This window comes from Neomonachus schauinslandi, chromosome 5 (assembly GCF_002201575.2).
Source record: "Neomonachus schauinslandi chromosome 5, ASM220157v2, whole genome shotgun sequence".
In the NCBI taxonomy this organism is placed as follows: domain Eukaryota; kingdom Metazoa; phylum Chordata; class Mammalia; order Carnivora; family Phocidae; genus Neomonachus; species Neomonachus schauinslandi.
The window spans coordinates 121,932,431-121,956,720 of NC_058407.1; the positions used below are offsets into that span (position 1 = coordinate 121,932,431).

Consider the following 24,290-nt stretch of genomic DNA (forward strand, 5'->3'; position numbering starts at 1 on the left):
GGCTTTGTGGCTTCTAACATGAGAAATATACAGAAAGCAGAAATAAAAATGTCAGTGCGCTATTAAAAGGGAATAGCAGCAACCTGCCACATGGTAAGGACGCCATCTCATCTGTGTGTGAGACAGACATCTAATTCAGAGTGACACAGAATAACTCAGAATGTGGTCTTCGATGGATTTCTTGCTGTCATGCAAAGCCCAGCGTTATGAGTAATTGTTTAATTTTAGATGGGTATTTCATATTTCCTGCCCCACCTTGTCAGCACATGGCAGCGTGGCTTTTCCTGTGCCATGGGGGAAGATGTGTGCCTGTGTATCAGAGAGCCCTGTGCACAGCCACGTGTCTGATGGAGGACCCTGCCTCCTGGGGTCATCGAGGAGCCAACCAGAGTCTACGACGCTCTGTCTATTAGCTTTCATCTTTAACATCTGCCTAATTTACCCTCCACAATTGGATTAAGTTTTTACCCCCTTAGGCTTTTCTCATCCACGATGGGAGACTTTTACCCTACTCTATGAATCTTGTTTGGCAATTTCTACTGTTGTTACAGGAACATTTCGAAGACCTTCAAATTTAAAGTAAAAGCTGAAAGTTCCAGTTTTATCCAGGAGATATGTGTGTAAACTTTGGCATCAACATTCCTAATAACTACTTTCGTGAGGCAGTTCTCATAGGTCCCGTTATAGTTGGTTTTTTTCGGGGGGGGGATGGGGGAAATTCTGAAGAAATGCCCCAAGAATTCACCAGCTCCCACCCTTTGGAGGGCCAGTGGCGACGCAGCTAGAGCTGCAGGCTGGCTGGACAGCCACGGGTGAGGAAGCAGCAACAAGAAGAAACATGTGCAGAGCCACTTTCCCTACCATTTGTCCCTCCCTTCTCCAGCTCCCCAGGGAAGCCTTGACTGATTTCCTAATGTTCTTTTTGCCACCATCCTGTTATGATCCACCATCTCCCTCCACCCCAACAGGCACACCATGCTTACGCTCTTCCCCACAGTACGGTTTGCTCTGGGCTATGCGCCCTGCACATGGGCAATGGCCTCAGTGTCCACACAGAACCCCGTTGTCATAGCAACATGCTGCAAGCAAGGGCCGTCCGTCTCCTCACAAGTGATTCATTGATTCACTGCTTCCCTGTCTGGTCTGCCAGGGATGATTTCTGTGAAATGTCTTATGTGAGTCAGCTTAAGTTCTCTATACCCATCATATTTTTCTCTCAAAGCTATTTCTAGAATGGTTTCTTTGGAAAAAAATGTTGGTTCCCTTTGCCTCTGACCAAGAGTTAAAATAACAATTTAAGCACATTCCATATGCCAGGTCTCACACTCAACCTATTAAGTGGTCTGTCTCATTTGCTGTTTACAATAGTACTTATGAGATAAGTACTATTATGGTGCCAAATTTATAAAGAAATTTTAGCTAGGAAAAGGAAGTAATTTTCACGATATTATATTCTAAGCAAAGTTTAGAGCTAGACTGGACTGTATACCTACAACCTGATCAAAATTAATATACTCTTAGTATGCTCTTATAGGGAAATTACTTTCCTGCTTGCAGTTGAATATAATCTGTTAGTGACAGTGACTTTGCAAAGCTAATCTATAAACTCATTGAGTATAGTTCTCAGAAATTTTAACTATGTTCTTTACACTGACTAGAATTTTAGTTCTCTATAAATATTAGGAGTTTCTCTGCTACACCTAGAATTCTCCCTCATGGCAGGCGAATTATTTCAATACATGTTAAACTCCAAAGGATAACTTGTTTTAAGTTTTTAAAGATTTATAATAGAAAATGGGCCAAAAAATTTTTTCCCAAAGTTTCTCTGTATTTTAATAATATCATCCCAAAGAGACTCTTGATTTTATTTCTCTATTTGGACTATATTTAATTCTTAAAATTAGTCATCCACTATAAAAAAGTTTTATATCAGAAAAATTTCAAGGAAATAAGAAAAAGTATGAATTAGAATAAGTATGAATTAGATGCTCATCTAAGATAGAAAGGGTGGAGTTCTGGTTGTTACTGCAATTCCAAAATGGGTGTAGAAAAGAAGTCATCTATACATCCCATTCTCATATATATGAAACAATTAATTATAATTTCATTCATTAAAGTCATAAATTTTCAAAATCATAAAAACAATTGAGCAGCAAAGAAGACCTTGAAAAGCACATTTCTGTTTTGAGGGTTCTTGCAGTTCATAAAGTTGATTCCCATAGAGGGAACAAGTTGAAGTACACATTAGCTGACTCTGGGTTCCTCCAGGCTTGAGTTTCAGTGATTCGTAAAGTACCTACAGAACCCTTACTCTTAGAAAAATTCACCTCTCTCTGTCAGTGATGTATCCTCAGTTTTATATCTTCTGCTTTGTATGTATGGTTCTTAATAGTTAGAAGGGATCCACGGATCCTTTCATATTGCACCTGGAGTCTGAAGTCACTAATGGCCTCATAAACTATGTGTGTGCCAAATTATCAAACCCAGGCAAAGGAAGTAGATAGAAATTGGTAAATGTGGCTTAGGCAAGAGATTTCCTTCCTCTTTGAGTGTCCGAAGAGTAGTTGAGATATTTCAGGGTGAAGTCGGGGGTAGGGAGACCTAAACCACATCAGTCCTAAGGGATAGTCTCCTTAAGAGAATAACTGAAAAGATTCTACACAGGAGGTTGTATGTATACAAAATATTTACATTCAAAGATACATTTAATGGCCAACCAGAAGGTGGATGCAGCATTTCAAGTATTTAACAAAAAACCACCTCTCAATACAGTTGTACAAATTAGATCTGCATATTTAAAGTGAGAGTCTCGATTTTTCTTTTTCTTAATTTCTGCTAGTTTCCTTTTGTGGACTGTTTTCCAAGCTCGAGTATTGTTTGGACCGAGTGGATCTTTAGGCTTTCTAAAAGCAGGGGAAATCATACCCGTAGCAGGACCAAGTCAGCATGCTTGCCAGCAGTCGCCCTGAGTCACAGCTGGAGCGTCCTGTGGTTAGCATTCTGCTCTGACAACAGGCTCAGGAGTAGCAGGAGCCTACTGGTTTCCATGGCAACCAGTATTTGTGTACTTTGAAAAATGACTGTTCCTTTTTGTGTGGTAAATTTACGCGGGAACGAATTGTAGAGGTGACGTTAGCCATCTGTGTGAATACAAACAAACAAAAAAAGCCTAATTTAATTAAGTGTAAACTTTAGAAGGACATAAAATTGGGGGTTGAGGTGTTTTTGTGTAGAGGTTTTGTTCTACACTAATTAATTAATTCATTTATTTGACATATTTAAACATTTTCATCAATGTCTATTTGATGTTTATTTCAATGCATCACTCTCTCCCCTCCAAAGGCTAAAAGAGACTAATTGTCATTCATCAGTGTTCCCCCCCAAACCCGCTCCCTTTGCCCCCGCCCATTCCCCCACCCCATTCACAATGTGTTATTTAAGAAAGACTGGGATTCAGGGGCTCTCCTTCAATGAGGTAATCCTATCCGGAAGGAAGAAAAAAAAAATCCTCTCCAAGTTATGTGAAAATGTCAGGTTTCTTAACCTTGCTGAGCTGGGGAAGCAAAAATACTGTACTACTTATGACCTTGTGTAGAATCTAGAAGACAGTTCCTCAAAATGTCACTACAACCGTTTCAGAAGATCCATCAAGCTTAGAGCAATTATGGTTATAGAGAAATCTTACCTTGTGTTTTGTTGCATGAAGATGAAATAATTAAAGTTTTGGTCACTGAACTACAACCCAAAGTTAAGAATGAGCCTTCTGGAGTGGAAAATAGTAGAGTGTTTCTTGCTTATTATACCTCTGCTTGGGAACAGTATGTTTATTTTTGTATTAATTAGTTTTGAATTGGAATTGGTACACTGAAGTTAATAAAAAACAAAACAAAACAAAACTCTGAAGCTAGGATAAATATCCTAAGGCGATGCAGTAATTTAGGAGTAAACAGAGTGCAGCATGGCCCTCCTCCCCCACGTCCACACCCTGCCTAAGATGGGGGGACCTGCCATCAGAAGGGAAGGATTTTTTTGTTGTCCCGTTTTCTTTCTGTGTTGCTTTGTTCTTTCCCTCATTTTTGCTGCCTCATTATGGCTTCTGTCAACTATCTAGACAGACACTTGCTAATAAATATACCTCATCAAAGCAGCAGTAGTAGTAAAAAATCAAAAGTGATACTCCTGAAAAATAAACTTCCTCTTTATTCATTCGCTTAAAACGCTGAGGTTTACTACCTAAGGGTGAGTTATATAACCGACTTCTGAGTTTCCCACTTTCTCTGCTGAACTTCCCCCAAATATCACAAACATGGATACCTGATGAGCAGCTAGTTTTGAGAACTCAATGAGACAGGCCAAGATTTAGAAATCTGTAATTTATTATGACCTTGAACAAGGCCCTGCCTGATCCCCGACCCCCTTCTACAGAGCAGCCACAAAGGATCCAGACTGTTGCCTACAAGGAACATGCTGAAATTTAGGACTCTAAGACCTTAATATGTATCTAACTATGCAGGATTCAAGTAATAGTGCAGATTAATTCCCATTGAAATAAATGCAGTTGTAGGGGAAACCATTGTGTTCATTCACTGAAGATGTACTGGGAATCTGCCCTTGACTTACGAGGCAGAGGAGACTGGGAGAGGTGGTCCAGGCTCTAAGGAAACTCATAATCAGTAGGGGAGATAAGACACACATGCCTGTAACTAGAATACAAAGGAATGTGACCATTTCTACAAAGAAGCACAAGTAAAAAGTGGAGGGGTTTCAAAGGAAAACTAATTTATGACTGGCTGTAGGGATTAGGGAAGGCTCCATGAGGGTGCTTTGTAGAATTTGATGATAAAGTTTTTTTCCATGCTTCAACCAATATGTTTAAAACACTATTTTATATCATAATATTTCAGTAAATAAAAACAATTTGGTTGGGGCACCTGGGTGGCTTGGTCCATTAAATGTCTCACTCTTGATTTTGGCTCAGGTCGTTATCTCAGCATCCTGGGATCCAGGGATCCAGCCCTGGGTCCAGCTCTCAGCGGGGTCTGCTTCTCTCCTCTGTCTCTCCCTCTATCCCCCCCATTCACACGCACTCTCTCTTTCTCTCAAATTAAATGAATAGATTTTTAAAATAATAATAATTTCATCAATTTGGAATGTATTAAAACCAGATTATACATTTACCTACAGACACATGCAAACACATGAACTCATACATACTCTTACATATGTATACTCTATAACAGAATAATCAAGGAAATCCATAAGTCTACAATTGAATATTTTCAATTTTGTTGTGATGGACTGTTCATTCCAAGGGTAACTAGAACAAAGGAGACAGCAATGTAGACATTAGTGGATTAAAAGAAAATATAATAGCTTGAGTAACGAGGAGCCAATCTTTTTCAACTATCATTATTTCTTGATTGGAGAGATATGGCAGAGAAGCTTATTTTTTTTTTTTTTAGCTTAGAGGTATGTATCTGATGAAATTAATGAGGCAGATAAAGGGTACATGACAGGATGTACAAACAGTTTAGTGGGAAAGTGGGCAAAGACCTCAGCAGAAAAGTTCCAGGGGAAGAAATATAAATGCCTAGTAAGCATGAAAAACCTTCAACCTCAAAGTAACATAAATTAAGACAATTATAAAACCAAAAAATTTTTCCTATCAGCACGAGCTTTAAAAATAATAGCAGTCATGATTGCCAAGGTCCCTTGTAAGAACCATTTCAGTAAAATACTAGTGGGGGGTACATTGGTATAAACTTTCTGGTAAGAGATTTAATGATATATATCAAGAGCCATAAAAGATGATACTCTCTGATTCATTCCCCTTACAGGAATCTTTCCTGAGGGACATTTAAAATATCAAACAAATACTCATGTTGGCAAAAAAATTGGAAATGTCCTCAATGAACTACAACACAGTATTAGTAGCATTTTACGCCACCATTAAAAATGTTTACATAGACTATTGAGTGACATACTTAGAGAAAAACTGGGAACACAATTAAATGTGTAGCCTGAATTTATACACACACATATACACCTGGACACATGTGTGTATATGTACATATATAAGCAAACGAAAAAAAATGTTGGTAAGAGAAAGTTCTGGTATTAACAAAATATTAAGAGTGGGATTAATTTTCGTATTTACCTTTTACATAGCTTTCTAAAATGTCCAAATTTTTATAGTTAGTATTTATTTAAAAATTTGTACATCTTACAACTATAAGACTGATATTCACTGGACGTCTCTCATGTGTCATTAATGTGTGAACACATCTCATCCGGGCCACCATTTCCTTATTCTGTGCCTGGATTTACACTTTCGAGGGAACTTACTAGGCTGACCTAAAACCAAACATTAATACTTGGGTTTCCAGCTTTATTGGGCTTAGGAATCACCCATAAAACTCTCTCTATATATTTGTCTATTTTTAATGCTTATGTGAAGCCTGCTGTGCTCAAACCATCTCAGCAGATTTACCCTCAACCTTTCAGCCAAGAAGCAGCTTTTGCTACATGAGCAGACTCTGCTTTTTTCCATGTGACAAGCCATGTGAAGTCTCTCACATTGGGAAGTTTCTCCTTGATTTCAGCTCCATGACGGCCCCCGGCGGATTGGACGCTACTGTGGAGCAGATATGCCACCCGCAGGGAGCACCACAGGCTCCAAGCTTCAAGTGCTGTTCTACACCGATGGGGTCAGTCACCATGAGAAAGGATTTCAGATGCAGTGGTTCATTCACGGTAAGCCCCGTGCTGATCTTCGTTGTATTTGATAGTTGCTGTTTGACTAAGAATTATTCCTTTCCCAATTCTCTCTTTGGAACCAATCCCGCCTATGAATACTGGAACATGGGCAGTAAGCTGGTGCTAGGCCTTGGACCGTTTCCTCAGTCATTGGTGGCTCTGGGAGAGCTAATCCGGGTAGGGTTAAGAGAGGATGGGCCGTGAATAGCTGCTGACGTCTTTGCAACAATAAATTGCCAAAGAGAACAATAAATTGCCAAGGAGCAGAGTGAAGTTTCTAGTGGGGTAAAACCTACAGCTGGGTGTGGCAAGCTAGGTGGCATTAGAGTCTCCCAGGGGGAGTGGAGTGGAATGAGATTCAAGGCTTATTCTGACATAGCAGAGAAGGAATGGTGGGGGGTGGGAAGGATAAAAGGATAAAAGGGCAAGGATGGAAGTCACTCTGGGGGGGGGGCACTGGGCTGAGAGGGGGACAGGAGTAGAGAACTCACACTCAGCCGGGGCGTGTGTTGTACCTGCCAAACAGAGTTGGGGCATGTCAGCACCCACCTATGAACTGGTGGTTCAGAAAGCAAGTAGAGATAATCATTCCTCTGAGGATGAGCATTCATGTTTAATGAGAGTTCCGGAACTTGGAGATTGACCTCATGTGGCCCAGTCTAATGAGAGGAGGCCCCAGAGCAGTGGTTCTCAGAATACGGTCACCCAAGAGCAGTATCAACATCACCCGGAACTTGTGAGAAGTGCACATTCTGGGGCCCCCTCCCAGACCTATGGAAGCCTGATAATCCACATCTTAACTAGTCTCCCTGGTGATTCAAGTTTGAGAACCACTCTCCTAGAGGGATCCACACCTAACAAATACAGTCCTTGTGACTATTATCGTAGGAGTTCTCAACCAAGGTTTTAGGACTCACTGGTCTGTTTCAGTCAATTTGAAAGAGAAGTGGAATTGGAATATTATCACACACAGATAGCTAAACATTATCCTACTGTGGCCCTACTGTCCGAATCAGGGGTGAGCCCAAAGCGAGCACACGTAAATGTGGATTGTGGTTGACTCTTGAGGGTTGTTAAAATCGTAGTCCTTTTATTATATGAATCTTAGCACTGTACAGAAGTGAATACCCTTACTGTATACTTAAGAGTGTTAGATGTTCTGTTAACATGAGCTGGAGACTGGGTGTATTTCTGTTAAAATACAAGTATGGGGCCTTCAGTATTTAAAAATATTCAGTGGTAATCCACAGAGCTACTTATAGCTTGAAATACAGATTAGGAATTCGCAAAGTGAATGAGCTATGATAATTAAGCCTGTGGGAGTTCTGGCCTGTTCTCTTCACCGAGGGGGTGGATTTAACCTTGAAATGTAAATTTATTGACTTGTTAAGTGAAGGGACTGGATTGATTTATCTGTATAATACAGTCCATCTCTAGTATTCTGTGATTCAGAGATGGCGTGATTCTAAGGCAACCAGAGAAGAGTGTGAAAAAACCTAGAAGACACAGGAACACCTTGAGAAATGACCCAGATTTTCAAGGGCTGCGGATATTTTCCAGAACAGCGTTTCTCAGACTTTCACATGCATGTGAATCACTGCATGTTAAAATACAGAGTCTGATACAGGGGCCTGAGGTAGGGCCCATGAATCCTAAATGAATTTCTAAAAATTTCTAAAAAGCTCCCAGGGACTGCTGATGGTGCTACTCTGTAGACCACACTTGGAGGAGCAAGGTGAGAGCAGATGTTAAGGCTGAAGACATAAAATAGTAGAAAGACAGCATCTCTGGAGACTAGAGAAAGCTTCTAAGGTGCTCCAAGGGCGCACTGTACTAAGAGCAGAATAATATCCTCAATCTTTTGATGTCAGGAGGATACGAGCTGGGGCTTCTGTAAGAAAGAACTTTATTGCTTCCGAAGGATCCAAAGGGGAGGAAAACTTTCACGCGAGACAGAAGGATGGAAAGGAAGAAATGCTAACCAGGAGGTGGAGACTCAGGGCCTAGGGAAGAGGTCCCCAGCCCTAGATACACATTGGAATTTCATGGGAGTTGTAAAGAGAACCCATGTACCGGGTTCAGCCTTCAGAGATAGGATTCAGTTCGTCCTCGGTGGGACCTTGACAATGGCTAATTAAAAAAATCTCCCTAAGTAATTCTGCCATGTGTTTAGGATGGAGGGTTTTAGGAGCAGTGATTTTGCTGTTGCTGGTTAATACCTTTCTTCTCGGTGGGTTCCTTCCTCTCCCTTCCAGGTTTTTCTAGCTATCCTACCTGCAAGGCCACACTAAGGAGTACGATTTTATGGTCATTATTGGCTAGACTGGATTACTGTATCACTAGATTCTTTCAACCAACATGCTAGACGTGGCTGAATCCTCTGCTGAAAGCTCTGAGTTTGTTTTGGGAAAATTTTTTTCTACCAGTTCTATTTGGAATCTGTCTTTCTTTGGGAGAGTCAAAGACACTCTCTGTCTATTCTCTTTTCCTGTTTACTATTTCACAACTTTCTCCCAATTGCTGACAACTTGCTAAGCTTGGAATCAGAGTTGTAAAACAAAATTTTGCCAAATTGGACCAGAACTTTTTTTTAACTCTGTGCTGCCCACTATATATAAATTACACTTGGGAAGAACCTTCTGGAAGGGGATTGTTAGTGGTGTAGATCTGTGCAAAATTAACTCTCATATACTACAGTTATGCAATGCTTCATGTACACAGAGTTTCTACTCTGCATTTTGACTTGATCTTTAACTTGAGGTAGTCTGGGGAGTGGGGCCAACAGAAAAGACTAGGGTCAGAGAAGAGGTCTTTGATAGGAGAGGCTCTCCCACTTCTTACCCAGCAGAGATGGACCGAAGACATAAATCTGATTTCATAGTCACCTGTGTGTTCATTCCACAGATACTGAGAAATTGTTTAGGGCTGGGTACTGTGCTAGGGCTGGGGCCAGTGTGTGACTCCCACCCACAGGCCTGGTTCCTGGTTTTATAGAGCTCCGCTGGGTGTCTTTGAGAAATAGCCACCAAGCAATATGCTCACAAGTCAACATAAAGTCAGAAGTGTGATAAGGACCATGGGAGCTCATAAAAGGGGATTTGATCTAGACATGAGGTCAGAGAAGTCCTGCATGAGAATAGGACCTTTGAACTAAAATCTAGGAATAGGCAGGAATTACATAGGCAAATAGGAGAAGGAAAAGGATTTCCGGTAGAAGAAGGTCCCTGTGGTTGGAGACAGCAGGGTAAGTATGAGGCACCCCAAACCCAGTGTGTCTGGGGTCCAAGGTCGCGAGCTGAGCTGTAGCCAGAGCGTTCTGGTCACTCAGGTCACTCACAGTTAGGGGCTCAGGCAGGGATAGGGGCCACACCCCCTCTTTCCCCTAAACCCTTGAGATTTCAGGGAGAGCAGTTCTAGTAGGACTTTAATTTTTTTTTTTTTATTTTTTTTTTTAAAGATTTATTTATTTATTTGAGAGAGCGAGAATGAGAGAGAGAGTGCACATGAGAGGGGGGAGGGTCAGAGGGAGAAGCAGACTCCCTGCCGAGCAGGGAGCCCGATGCGGGACTCGATCCCGGGACTCCAGGATCATGACCTGAGCCGAAGGCAGTTGCTCAACCAACTGAGCCACCCAGGCGCCCCTCTAGTAGGACTTTAAAGCACTGAAGCCACATGCCATGTGGCGGGATTCAAAATACAAACTAAAACACAAAATGTAAATAAATACAAAACAAGCAAAGACAAAATCCAAAGCACATTGAACAACTGGTCTCCGTGTGACAGGATAGTAGGCATACTGTTGAGTACATGTGTTTGTGCACATGTGTAGGTGAAGGTATTTCAAGAAGCTCATCTGTGCACAGACCCTCCAGGCCAGGGCCCAGGACACCCAGCCTGACTCTAGCACTGATGCTGCTTTTCTTTCCCTGGCCGGAAGGAAGCGCCTTTAAACCTGTATCCTCTTTTCATTCGAGATGTCTAATTTAAGGTGCTCATCCCCCGCCCCCTAGCTCTTTTCCAAACTGTGCAGTAAGAACTCCAAGAAGCTCTTCACTGAGAATTCAGAATCTACACTGGTATCATTTCCTGAGCATTGCTGCTGAGGGAGAATCCACACCCCCGCCCCCCGCCCCACACTTCATTTATTTTGCCAATTAATAAATAAGTCTGTTTTCAAAATGTGCTTCTTTGTCAACTGCACAAATCTTCTATTTGCTTTGAGAACATGGATGTACAATCAGGCTTTATTTTGTGGGCCCATTTTTAAAGAGGCTCTGTAGATGTGAGATTAAACCACACTGCCTCGCCTTTATGCAAACCATCAAAGAGAATCCCACTCTGGAAAGAAAGAAATGGCCACAGTTGCCCTGCCTGGCTAAAGGGTTCACAGTATTCAGTGTTGACAGCATTGTCCAGGGGCTGAATTCAGCCTTGGGGGCCTCCATCTGGGTTGCTGAAGGGAATAGAGAACTCTCTGCAAGCTGTGTGAATAGAGGCCTCCCTCCCGGTTGGCTGTGCACACCCCTCGCCTCTTCTGGCCGTCCCTCCCAGAGGCCCTCTTTTATAGGCAGTGGGATCCAGCATACAAACAAGGTCAAGGAGCTTTGTGAGTGAAAGAGTGACATTTGCAAAGGGAGAGCACCCCTGAGCTGGGAATAGCCGGGGAAGGGCTAAGTGGCATGTGATCGGGAGGTGATGTCACCCTGGGTTTTCACAAAGGAAAGTGTGGCCTTTTCTTTGGTGAGATAGATGACATCAGCCTCTTGAATGGGGGGTGGTTCCATTTTGCCTTCTTTTTAGCTGTTAACGAGATTTCTCAAGCCTTGAGGTGAATCAGCTGGGGAGAACATGGCTCCCCTTCTCCATGGCTGGCTTAGTTTGAACATGAGCCAGTCCCCTCTTTTTTTTTTTTTTTTAAGATTTTATTTATTTATTTGAGAGAGAGAGTGAGAGAGAGAAAGAGCACAAGAGGGAGGAGCGGGAGAGGGAGAAGCAGACTCCCCGCCGAGCAGGGAGCCCGATGCGGGACTTGATCCTGGGACTCCAGGATCATGACCTGAGCCGAAGACAGTCACTTAACCAACTGAGCCACCCAGGCGCCCTCCCTCTTGAGTACTTACAGACATGTAGCACCATATGAAAGGGCTTTTAAAAAAATATAATTTTAGAGCCCTGGCAAAGAACCTCCATGAGGTCAGCAATGTTTCTTTTAGACCTTCCGTCTACTTCTCATTCCCTCACATGGTCTTCTTAATTGTCATTGTTTACTTTTGGTCTTTCAGGGGAATTCCTTCTCATTGGTAATTGCTATTCCTTTGTGACTCAGAGTATATGTGCTGGGGTTTCTGAGAGGTTCACCCTTTGAGGACAAAGGTTTTATCTTTTGTAATAACATTATCCATTTGCCTTATATGCGAATGCTGGCTCATCCCTCTTCCGGGGTGAGGGTGAATAAACTTGGCCTTTTGCGGGGGGTCTGGGCCTGCTCTCCACAGAACAGATCGTTTGTAATTGTGCATCATGTTATAGTGACTGCATGTAGCCTCTGGAAGCAGGAATTTATCAAGAACGTATTTTTCATTTGTTCAACCTACCAACCAACCAACCAGCATATTTATTTTTCCACTACCAGGTTCTGGGCTTGTTGTTGAGAGTATAGAGAGTGTATTAGTTTGCTCAAGTAGCCGTAAGAACATGCAGCAGACTGGGTGGCTTAAACAACAGAAATTTATTTCTCACTGTTCCGGAGGCCTGAAGTCCAAGATCAAGGTGTCGGCAGGTTTCGTTTCTCCTGAGGCCTCTCTGGTTGCTTGCAGACAGTAGCCTCCCTGCTGTATGTCCTCACATGACCTTTTCTCTGTGAGCACACATCCTGGTGTCTTCACATATCCCAATTTCCTCTTCGTAAAAGGGCACCAGTCAGATTGGATTACGGGCCCACCCTAGGGGGCCTCATTTTGATGTAATCACCTCCATAATGGCCCTATGTCCCAATACAGTCACATTCTAGGTACTGGGGCTTAGGGCATCAATATATGAATTTTAGCAGAAACAACTCAGCCCATAACAGAGAAAGAGACAGCATCCTTGACTTTAGGGAGTTAGTCTAATAGGGAGTTAGTCTAATGGAGACAGACAAATAAACCAACTGTAGAAATAAGTCCATAATCCATGATGCTGTGGGAGCAGAGGAGATGGAGGATAGCCTGAGGGACTTTGAGAGTCTCTCCAGACAGCTTTGATACTTGAGCTGAGTTTTAAAGAGTGAACAAGAATTGATCAGTCAGACAAATATCTAGGAGAGGGAGGCATTTCTAAGTAGAAGCAGGGAGGCTTGGGATATACCACCAAAATTTTGTAATGGGCAAGGATTTCAGCTGGAGCACATGTTCTTAATGTCAACCCCAAGGGCATGAAAATTGGTTCTTGGGAGAGTGAAAAAAAAAATCTTGTATTTAATGGATAAAGCACAGATATGTATCATACATAACATATAGTATATGTGTAATGTTAACATCCCATGGAAGAGAACTTGGGAAAATATATCTAGGAAGTTTCCCTAAAAGGCAATAATGACCAAACAGTTGGGAAACACTGAGCTCCAGGGAAGGAGGGAGTTGAAGCAGGACAGGTTGTCAGAGATCAATTGGTCAGAACCATTGCAAGAACTTGGATTTTATTTCCTGTTGTCTGTCCTGAGCCTTGCCTCTGCATGATGCAAAAATTCACAACAATCTGGATGTAGGATGTTCGCCGTGAAAGTGATTTTATGAATTGTGGTCAGCAAAGATCCAGGGCACGCTCACCAGGCTGGGATGTGAATCACCCCTTCTGGTTCTCATGTCAGACAGAGGCCCTTCTCTTGCTGGTGACGAATTGCGTTCATAGTCACTTCCTGCTGGGTGGTGATAGATAAAATGTCGCAGAGAGAGAAGTGTTAAAACACCTGTCCTAGTCTCCCTTTAAAGTAGCCTCCTTGACAATCAAGAAGGTGCCTTCTGTTCAGTAAGTCGGTAAGCAATCTCTTGGTGAAGATAAATGGGTAAAAACATGGACTCCTGTGATTGTTTTATTCTTTAGGGTGGGATATAAGATAAAGAAATCCTGTCCCATTTGGATAGAAATTTAAGTAAAAGACAAGTTTTTAGGAAACATTAGTTGTGTTTAAGTTCAAAGTTATTTCCCTAAACACTGACTAGGCTTTCTTTCACATTTACACATGTTATATCCTATCCTGCCTATCCTGGCCTCTTCAGCCTGTTTGATATTTTGAACTTTAGTCTTTGTGATACTCACAGCAAACCTTTAAGCATGAGACTGAATGAACACAGTTTCCTGTAGAACCAAAGCATAGATTTCTACATTGTGATACTGTGTCTGATTTTTATTTATGGCAAATTCTCACTTATGTCTTTTTTGCAAAGAAGCTCTTAATGGAAGATGCTAATTTTAAACAATCTGTTTATAAATTAACTCACTTTTGTAAGATTGAGATAATAATTTACTAAGAAAATCATGCACCTCTTTTTGCGTTGTCTTCAGAACCTTTCCAGCGAGGTCCTAGTAATCAGAGGCAGCATTAAACATATGCAGACCTTTCAGAATGAGTGGGAAAGGTAAATCCTGACATAATTTGCCTCCTTGACAACCGAAAATACACATACACACAGTTGACCTTCATTTAATGTTGGCTCTAACTCTTGCAACCAAGTGAGGGCCTTTTAGGAGTCTTACATCCCAATTCCCATGTCGCTACTATTTGAAAAAGTTTGAGTTCTATTTCCATTGCTCCTCTTTGAAACAGTTATAAAAAGAAAAAAAAAAAACAAAAACTCCCAAGCAGCTATGACCTTCTCAAATCATATATTGCACAATTTGTAATAGTCCTTGAGATTTGGGCCAAATGAAGGGCTTTCTTGAATCTTCTGTTTGTGTTCTTGTTTCCTAGCAACAATATCCCTGAGAGATATTGCACGTACTTTCCAGGGGATTCCACACTCTTCCATACAACATGAAAAAGAGAAACCACACTTTTTTTTTTCATAGTTTCAAATTTTGTGGCAGCCCAAAATGACTAAACCAATGCAGAGCAAACACAATGTTCAGGGTAGAACATTAATTCTTGTCCCCAGAGGTTTCTCTTTTTGAGCATTCACTTATATATTGCCATATTTTTCTGTGGCATTATTTATCCAAGGACTTGCTTTCTTTATGTGCCCCTTTGTACTCAGAGAAATGAGTGCCAGCCTTCCATGTCATTGACTCACACAACAAAGAGTGAATCTCTGAGGTAGGATAGTAACTACATTCTAGAAGATTTAGTAGAATTTCACATTCTCTATATAAGTAATGACATTCATACATTTGTCCCTGATTTTTTTTTCTCCTAATTATACCTATAGACTATTTATAGGCTACGTGATAGAGATTTTGGTACTTAAATGTAACTTTAAATTTATTTTAAGATATTGTGATAAACTGTCATATAAAGAGTGAATGAAATGAAATGAAAATGAAAATACGATTTAAATGGTTGGTGCATTAAGTAATTTGATATCTCATTTATTATCACTGGGCCAAAGAATTATTTAAAAAATGTTTGATGTTATTTTGAAAATGTTGATATTATCATCTTTAAAAAGTGATGCTTGCTGTGTGTTGAGTCCTTTGGTTAGTGCTTTAAATATTGTCTCATGTTTTGTCCAATAATATGCTGAAGTAAGCATCATCATCCCCACATTACAGATAAGAACACTGAGGAAGGAGTCTTAGAGAAGTTAAATAACCTCCCCAAACTCACAAATCTAGAGAGTTTTAGAATCAGGACACAAAACCAAGGTGTGGTATAGAACTCCAAAGCCTCTGTTTTAAAGAGCTGCACTCTGCCTAAAAGCAAGTACGTTTTCCTCACAACTATTCATTGCAAAAGAAATTAAGCTATATTGCAATGCAGAGATGGTCAGAGTTTATAGTAGGTGATTTTGTAATTAAATTCCCATTGAGGATAGGAATGTTTGAAAATGAACATATGCAGTCTTTCCCGAGTAAATAATATTCTGGTTCCAAGGTCTCCCCACTGAATTACACAATTCCTCCTTTCTTCAGGTTCAGGTAGCAATAATGGGGGGAAGCACATTGCTTAGCAAACGACTAGTTCAAAATAGCTGATGTTATTTGTCCTTCAACACAGTATCTGCTCTGTTACTCATTTATAAAGTGCTCCTCTTTGGGAGTTGCTACCTAGGGTTGATGGAATCCTAAACTTGTGAGCTAGGATAGACCACAGAGGTCATCTAATCTGTTATCATGATTTAGTTACCCAAACTAGTTTACAGGAGTTTTATTACAGTGAAGAGTGAAAGGACAGCCACCCCCAAAATAGATTGGCTTGACTGGAAGTCAGCAATAGGGGACAGAGTGCAGCACTCGATGGGGTTAATTTAGGAGCTCTGCCCCAGAAACATTTGTCCCTCTCCAAGGAAATGACCTCACAGGCTGGATGCCTGCAGCCTTTGCCCTGTAAGTGGCCTTCACCCCTGATATCATCACAGAAAATGATCCTGTGTCTCAGGCTTGGACAGAGCTTGGATGGTTAGAGGATATGACCGTTGACAAGGTCATATCCCTCCCACATCTGTCCATTTGTTGATATGGAACACTCTGGCTGTGGAGGAAACGTTGGGACTTGGGGAAGGAGAGAGAAGGAAACGGTGGTGGGGCATGCTGCAGAGCCATGAGGGGAGGTTCATGAGCCTTTCCCTGTAAGGATACTGCAGGCCAAAACAATTAAATCAAAAGAAAGCAGGATTAGAATGCATATTTTTAAATAGAAGTATGAGTGTTGACCTTGGAAATTGCATCAAGAGAACACATTTCCTCAGTCTTTGCCTATTTGGGGGATTTCATAAAGGAGCTATTAGTAGCCTTAGGCAGGACTAGGCATGCATTTTTGGGGGGAAATTAGTTGAGTTGCCTTGGTCTCATTTCATTTCCTTGGAAGATATTTTTATACTATTTTCATCTGTTTTGTTCAGAACTCTTAGATAATTTAAAAAATGCATAAGAGAAAGAGATTGAGTGATTGATTGACCTCTGAATTATAAGCAAAAAATTGCTACTGAGGAACCATTGTTTAATTTGGCCAGAATGAGTAGATGAAGAAGAGAAAGGACATGGTTAATCAAAATGAAAAGACGATGCTATTGGCTATACTTCTCTGGGTCAAAATGAAAGATTGTTATCCTTTCATATACAGGAAATTAAAATTTATACAATGTGAAAAGTTCCCAAATATGGCTCCATTGGGTTCATTTCTCTTTAATGGTGTACTAAGGTGAAATACTTCAATAGTCAGCTTCAGGATATCTCGGAGAGTCAGATAGCTATGATAATCTTAATTTTGAATATCTCTATGACATATAGTCATTTAAAAGTCATTTTATAACTATGGACAGAATCGATTTTGAGCTCCTCACCTGTATTTTCCAAGTCATTAACTTCATGGTATGGCCTTATTCTTTCTCTCTTTTTTTGTCGCTACCATTAAAAAGAGACAACTCTACTCCATATCCATTGCTGTATGGAAATCAGTCAGACAAGTGATTTTCTGAAAGTCTGGGCCTGAGATGAGGTCCTCATGGAAGAGGAAACTGTTTAAACCCTTACTGGTTACTCAGTGCTAAAAATCCTTATCCTTAGTTCTTGAGTTTGTGTTTCTCTTATTGTGCTACCGACCCTAAGTCTGTCTGTAGCTTTCTCAACAGTCGACTTTGCTGAGTCTGAAGGTTTGTGTCTCCCCAAAACTCATGTGTTGAACCTAACCCCAAAGGTGATGGTATTAGGAGGCGGGGCATTTGGGAGGTGATAAGGTGATGAGGGCTCTGGGATTAGGCCTTTAAAAAAAGAGGCCCAAGAGATCCCTCTGCCACATGAGGTCTGTGACCCAGAAGAAGGTCTTCACCAATCATGTGGGCACCCTGAGCTCGGTCCTCCAGCCTCCAGAACTTTGAGAAATAAATTCCTGATATGTATAAGCTACTCAGTCTGTGGCATTTTGTTATAGCAGCCCAAAGAGACTGAAACCAACTTTCTCTATCTTCTAACCTTATCCTTAACCAACCATTATCTCAATCTCAGTGTGATAAATAGGAAGTAATTAACACAAGAAGGAGTAGGGAGAGCTTACACACCCCAACTCCTTCAGATATTACACTCAAAGTGGCTATAGTTTTGTGTCTGTCTTCAAGTTTGGCCACCCTGTCTGTCAAGAAAAGAATGGGGGTACATTAGCTTCCCTAAGGCTTCTCTAACAAAATACTACAAACTGGGAGGATTAAAACAACAGAAATTTATTTTCAAAGTTCCGAAGGCTAAAGTCCAAATTCCAGGTGTCAGCAGGGCCATTCCTCCAAAGGCTCTAGGGAAGAATCCTTCCTTACCTCTTCTAGTTACTGCTGGTTGATGGCAATCCTTGGCTTTCTTTGGCTTCTAGAAGCATAAGTCCAATCTCTGTCTCCATCATCGGTGGCCTTCCTCCTCCTGTGTGTCTGTGTCCAGATTTCCCTCTTCCTGTGAGGACACCTATTATATTGGATCAGCCCCACTCTAATTCAGTGTGACCTCATCTTAACTTGGTAACATCTGCAAAGACCCTGTATCCAAATATGGTCACATTCACAGATTCCAGGTGGATGTGATTTCTGGGGGACACTCTTCACTCTAATACAGGAGCATCTGCAGCTTTTGAGAACTTTCTCCTTTCTTGGGGTCACCCTGCTTTGTCTTCTTTCTTCTTCCTTTATTCTCAGGAGAATTTCACATTTCTTGGTCTTTTTATTATCTGATCTTCTTCTCTGGTTTCATCTGTGATTGCTCTAGCTTGTGCTAACCCACAAAATATCCCAGAAAATTGGGGCACCTGGGTGGCTCAGTCGTTAAGCGTCTGCCTTCGGCTCAGGTCGTGATCCCAGGACTCTGGGATCAAGCCCCACATCGGGCTCCCCGCTCCGCGGGGAAGCCTGCTTCTCCCTCTCCTACTCCCCCTGCTTGTGTTCCCTCTCTCGCTATGTCTCTCTCTGTCAAATAAATAAATAAAATCTTTAAAAAAAAATCCCAGAAAAATAATCTGCAGATCATTAAGATCAGATCATATCCTTGAAATCAGATGGATTCTGAGGGCTCTACCCTTGGTCTTATCTCCAAAGAGTCTAGTGATCTGATTTTCGTATTTTCTCTTAGTAGGATAGATACCTACCATCTGCCTTTCTCCTGCATCCCAGGAGAGCAGCATCCACTTTTAGACTGTTGGGGAATTAACTGGTAAAATCAGAATTAACAGGTAAAATTGCTGACTTTTTGTGGTTATTCTACATGCTACAGTCACCTTTGGACAACTTTGGCCATTTTAGGGAACTCACATTTTTCTCTACCTCCACCTTCTATCCCCATCCTTAAATTTCTCTGTTCAAAATTGCTTTACCTATATTATTTGCATATCTCATAGAGGAAACAGAAGTGAGGCCTCTGTACTTCAGGAAATAGTTCAACCTTGCCTTGGGTTGGACCATCCCCCACTTCTGAGCTCCTAGTTGCCATTTTGCATCATACCTGCCCCACCGGAAGAACGTTTTCCAGCAACCCCACTGCCTCCACATGCTGCCCTCTAGCATGTCAGGGGGAAACTGGGCTAAATAGTGAGGGACCTCTCAAGGTATTATAGGAGAGAACATTTTTAATTTAGAATAATAGAAAAACAATTACAATCTGCATCAGTCATTTTAATGAGGTGTGTGAGCATCATGATTTATTGTGTTTAAAATTTATTCTTGTACTGTACTTTGGCTTTTCACCTCCTTTTTTGACATGACTGCTGATTTCTCAGGTGTTTCCTTTGGAAGTTAAAGGATAAGGATGTGAAGATGTCCTGTTTGGGTCTGTTCTCTGTTCCTTTTCTTCCAGCCTCGGTGGGCTTTGGCCGTGCGGATTCCGTGCTGGCCACCCTCCCAGTACTACTGGATTGTGGAGAATAGTTTCAAGAAAATGCCAAGTGTAAAGAAGAGACTGTATTTGAGCAATTGAAGGGAACTACATAAAGCACCTTTAAAACTTGGAGCCTGTGATTCCATTTATCTCTTTTCTTGCTGGTTTGCTTTTATTCGTACTCTTTTATTTAAAACCGACACCGACAACCCAAAACCTTGAGGAGAGAACATACATAGATTATGCTTAATTTTTGTATGTGCATTCTGAAATTTTGTAACTTGCTTCTTTTAGACCAAGAAAACAAAACAAAACAAAAAACAGTGTTAGCAAAGTCCTTTTATGAAAAAGATTTAAACTATCTTCACAAGTAAGCAAGTCTAGCAACAGCTTTTAACTCTTCCTTGTTATGAGTTCAGTAGATCAATGTGCTTCCTGCTGATAAGGTAAGCACTTCCTTTCAGCTGATGACTAGGAGTTTGGAGGAAAAGAAATCAAATAGATTATCAGTCACCAATACTAAAAGTTTTATAAAGATTAACTAATTAAAACTGAAAAACATGTGATTCTCTTTAGGACCTTATTCTATTCCAGCTCAGCTGCTGTCTAATGATATTAATATATTAGATTTTGTCAGATTTGCCTCACATTAAATGAAAAGGGTTTTGCTTTATTTATTTTTTTCAGGTTGCTGTGGTGATTTTCCCCTCAGTAGACAGACAGAACAGTAATGACGGCAGTGTTCAACACTGCCATTCCAGTGCTTTTGGGCTCAAGTGCCCAACAAGGCATAGTGGAGAGAACACAGAACTGGGGGTAGGGAGTTGGGGGGCCAGGCAGAGATGGGGGTGGCCCCAGATGTGCATTCACAACGTGAGCTGCAAGTCCAGCAGCCCTCTGGAGCCTCACTTTGCTTGTCTCTAAGTAGGATAGCTGATATGATCTGATACGATCATTCTTGACTGTTGCATAGAGTTGTTAGGAATTTCAAATAAGATAATGTGTTTATTAAAAGCACTTTGAAAAACTGTGAGCTCCCATGCAAATATGAACTCTCTTTACTGTAGCTTAATGAACAACTTAAATGAAAAACCTTACTTTGGTTATTTCATTTAATCTGTACAACAATCCTACGAGGTGAAGGATTAATGCTGTTACAGATGAAGAAATTGAGGATGAGAAAGGTTAAATTAGTTATGCAAGTAGTAACACAGCCAAGGTTGGAACCCCGCCTGTGCTTTACTTGGAATATTATTACATTTTCAAAAGTTTTGCAACCTAACATGCAAATTAGGCAACTCTGAACTTACGTTGTCTCTTCCATGAAAATCTCTTACTAACTGGCTATAAAGAGCTACTCTAACTCTATTTCTTCCAAAAATGTCTCTCTCAAAGCCCTGTATTCACTCCATTGTATGCTCCTTGGTTAGTCTTTTCCTCACTTAATCATTTTCCATATGGCAATCCCCGAAATGCTTTCTTAAGTCACTCTCCTCTATTTTAGATTCCTGAAGCCCAGCTATAGAAAACTTCTCTATTTCTTTTACGTTTTATTATTCGTTTGACTGGGACAGGTAACATGATGATGGAGAGGATACTGGAAGTCTAAACATCACCTCCTACGTTATTTCCTGATAATGATTGGTTGATGTAACCTCCTTCATCTCCAACCTCCACCTCTCTATCCTTCCCCTTCCTGTGACCCCCTTGTCACCCACCCAAAGTCACGGGCATGACTAACAACCACATGATTTTTAGATTATTGCATAGCCACACATACCTGTGTGCTTTCTCAGCCGTTTCGTTAGTTGTAATATTCACACGTGTCTGTACCATTATTTCTACTCTGAGATGTTGACACCTGCGATTTTCCAGAAGCCTTGTTGTTTCCATCTCCAAAATGGGTGGATGGATTTAAAAAGATGTTCCCTTCTGTGATTCATTCAGGAGAAAGTGTAGTTTAACAAGAGATTGTCAAATCCTAAGCCCTACACCAAACAAAATAGTGCAGTGAACAAAACACTTTTTCCCCTTCCTCTTCTCCCCCATCAAATTTATTTTATCTTATTATCTATTTATTTATTGAGAGAGAGAGTGAGAGAATGAGAGCAGGGTGGGAAGGGGAGGAGCAGATGGAAAGGGAAAGAGAATCTTAAGCAGACTCCCTGCCCAGCACAGAGCCCAACCCAGGGCTCAATCCCATGACCAGAGATCATGACCTGAGCCAAAATCAAGAGTCAGATGCTTAACCAACTGAGCCACCCACATGCCCCAATTTATTATTTATTTTTAATTAATTAAATTTTTATTTATTTTTAATTTTTAAAAAAATTTTCCCCTTCCCCAAATTTAAATTTAACAGGAAAGTAAAATGAAGATACTTGTTTATGTAGAAAGTTTTTAGTATTGGACATTAGGAACACTGATAGCAACTACGGAGGTAAAGCACCTTCTCAAATAGGTATATTTTTTAATTTCACAATCTTTATTAAAAACAAAACAAGGGGCACCTGGGTGGCTCAGTTGGTTGAGTGTCCGCCTTTGGCTCAGGTCATGATTGCGGAGTTCCCAGGATCGAGTCCCACATCGGGCTTCCTGCTCACGGGGAGTCTGCTTCTCTCTCTGCCCTTCACCCTGCTTGTGCTCTTTCTCGCTCTCAAATAAAAAAACACACCTTGTTTCTTCCACAAGAGGTGCAAAAATAGTAAATCAAATAAAACAAACAGCTGTGCTATCCAATATGAGTAAGACATTGTTGATGAGGCAGAATTAAACTTAGCTTTTGATTCATTTCAGCATTTGGAACACATTCTCTCTTTTTCAGAATTACACACAATGGGACTTTTGGATTATCTTCATATTTCTTTTGATTGATGATGGGCTAGTATATGTTGATATGGTTCTAAATCATATTTTTGGTATTGGAACTGACTCCCTTTTCCAGAGCTAATTAAATGGAAATGATGCATAAATAAAATTCGGAAGACTCACATTATACATTCTTTAAAAAATCCACTATTTATTGTGAATTATAATTGTCATTTGCTTTCATTTGTAATTTAAAAAGTTCAGCTCTTAGTGTGACTTCATAATTTTTCATTTTCATCCATAATTATACAATTCCAAATTCCTGTTTTAATGTTTCACTGTTAGCCGAATGATAGCTTGAATTTATGAAACAAAGTATCAAATAAATTCATTACATATTTAATTTTTTGGTGTTTAATTTTTTAGTTAATAGAAATTTTCATAATTTTTTGTGAATATGTTTTCCCTTACCACTAAAAGAGAGCATAGGGAAAAAAAAAACAGACATCATTCATTTTTTCAGTTTTTAAAATGTATATTTTGACATATTTTCTTTTGCCTGATACCATCTACACATTTGTCGAAAAATACCAAAATCAAGGAAAAAGTGATGATACCCAAGAGAGTGAAGCATAACTGACTAAATGTTGATTAAAATCTCTCATCTGTGGACTGGAAATAAGTACCAAAAGAGAATTATGCTAACACAGTACTATCAAAACTAACAACTTTTAAAATATCTTTTAGCAGCTCAACATGACCATTTATTTATTCTTATTTATAACTTACCACCAATTAACTTGTAAAGGATAAAACAGAATTCACTGTTTTTTCCAAATCAAAACTTACTGAAGTTACTCTTTGCAAACTGAAGGAACAGCGAAAGGAGTTTAATAACTTAGAGAGGGGCAGGTGGGGAGAGCACATTTTAGATCTGTAAATGGATTTTTTTTCCAGAGGCATTAAATACACCTGGCTTCTATAACATGGCTCATAGTGTTGTATATGCTCAATAAACACTTATTGGATGAATGAATGAATGAATGGGAACTGGAGAGTTATTTCTATCTCTTTTCAGAATGTAGAAATAGAAAGAGTGAAATTTCTACCATATGATCAGAATTAACTTCATTTTCCAGTACTTTATAGTTTTACCATAAAATACCACCAAATGAATGTACAATAGGAATATTGGAATTTCTCCTTAAAAGACACACACTTAAGTGCTATTGATGAGAAGAGAACATAAAAGTACAGTTTGGCTTTGTGTTTTGTAAACCTTGTTTATGTTTGTTTTAAATCTTAGGGAAAAGTACACTGTGGGCTTCCAGAGCTGTAAGTGGGTGAATAAAATAAACGCTGTAATTTTTCAAAGCATCACTGAATGCCAAGAATCTGATATTATCATTCCAGCTTACATTGACCAGTTTAAGGGTATTCGTGTTCTGTTATTAGCAAGAGAATTTACAAGGAAACCTAAAACCATTGGAAAAGACAATGGAAAATGTCCTGCAGATTTTTAGATGAATCAACTATGATAAAAAAAAATAGAATTAGTTTGTCTGGTGAACTGAAGTGAAGTAAAGAAATGCAGAGATGAGATATCCAAGCTTCCATCTCCTTGTTCTCTTTTATATGATGTGGCCATGAAGTTATTCTCCTCCAAAGACTTTTTTTCATTTTATTTTTTTTATTTTTTTATTTTTTCAAAGATTTTATTTATTTATTTGACAGAGAGAGAGAGTACA

General features: G+C 40.2%; 1 protein-coding gene across 1 annotated transcript in view; it reads left to right on the forward strand.

Moving 5' to 3' along the window:
- The window catches only part of CUBN (cubilin), a 267,642-nt gene that overhangs the window by 91,097 nt on the left and 152,255 nt on the right, over positions 1–24,290 (forward strand). The window contains exon 28 of the mRNA XM_021696706.1: positions 6,603–6,753. Coding sequence (XP_021552381.1) covers positions 6,603–6,753 — 151 coding nt within the window. The remainder of the gene's footprint in view (positions 1–6,602; positions 6,754–24,290) is intronic.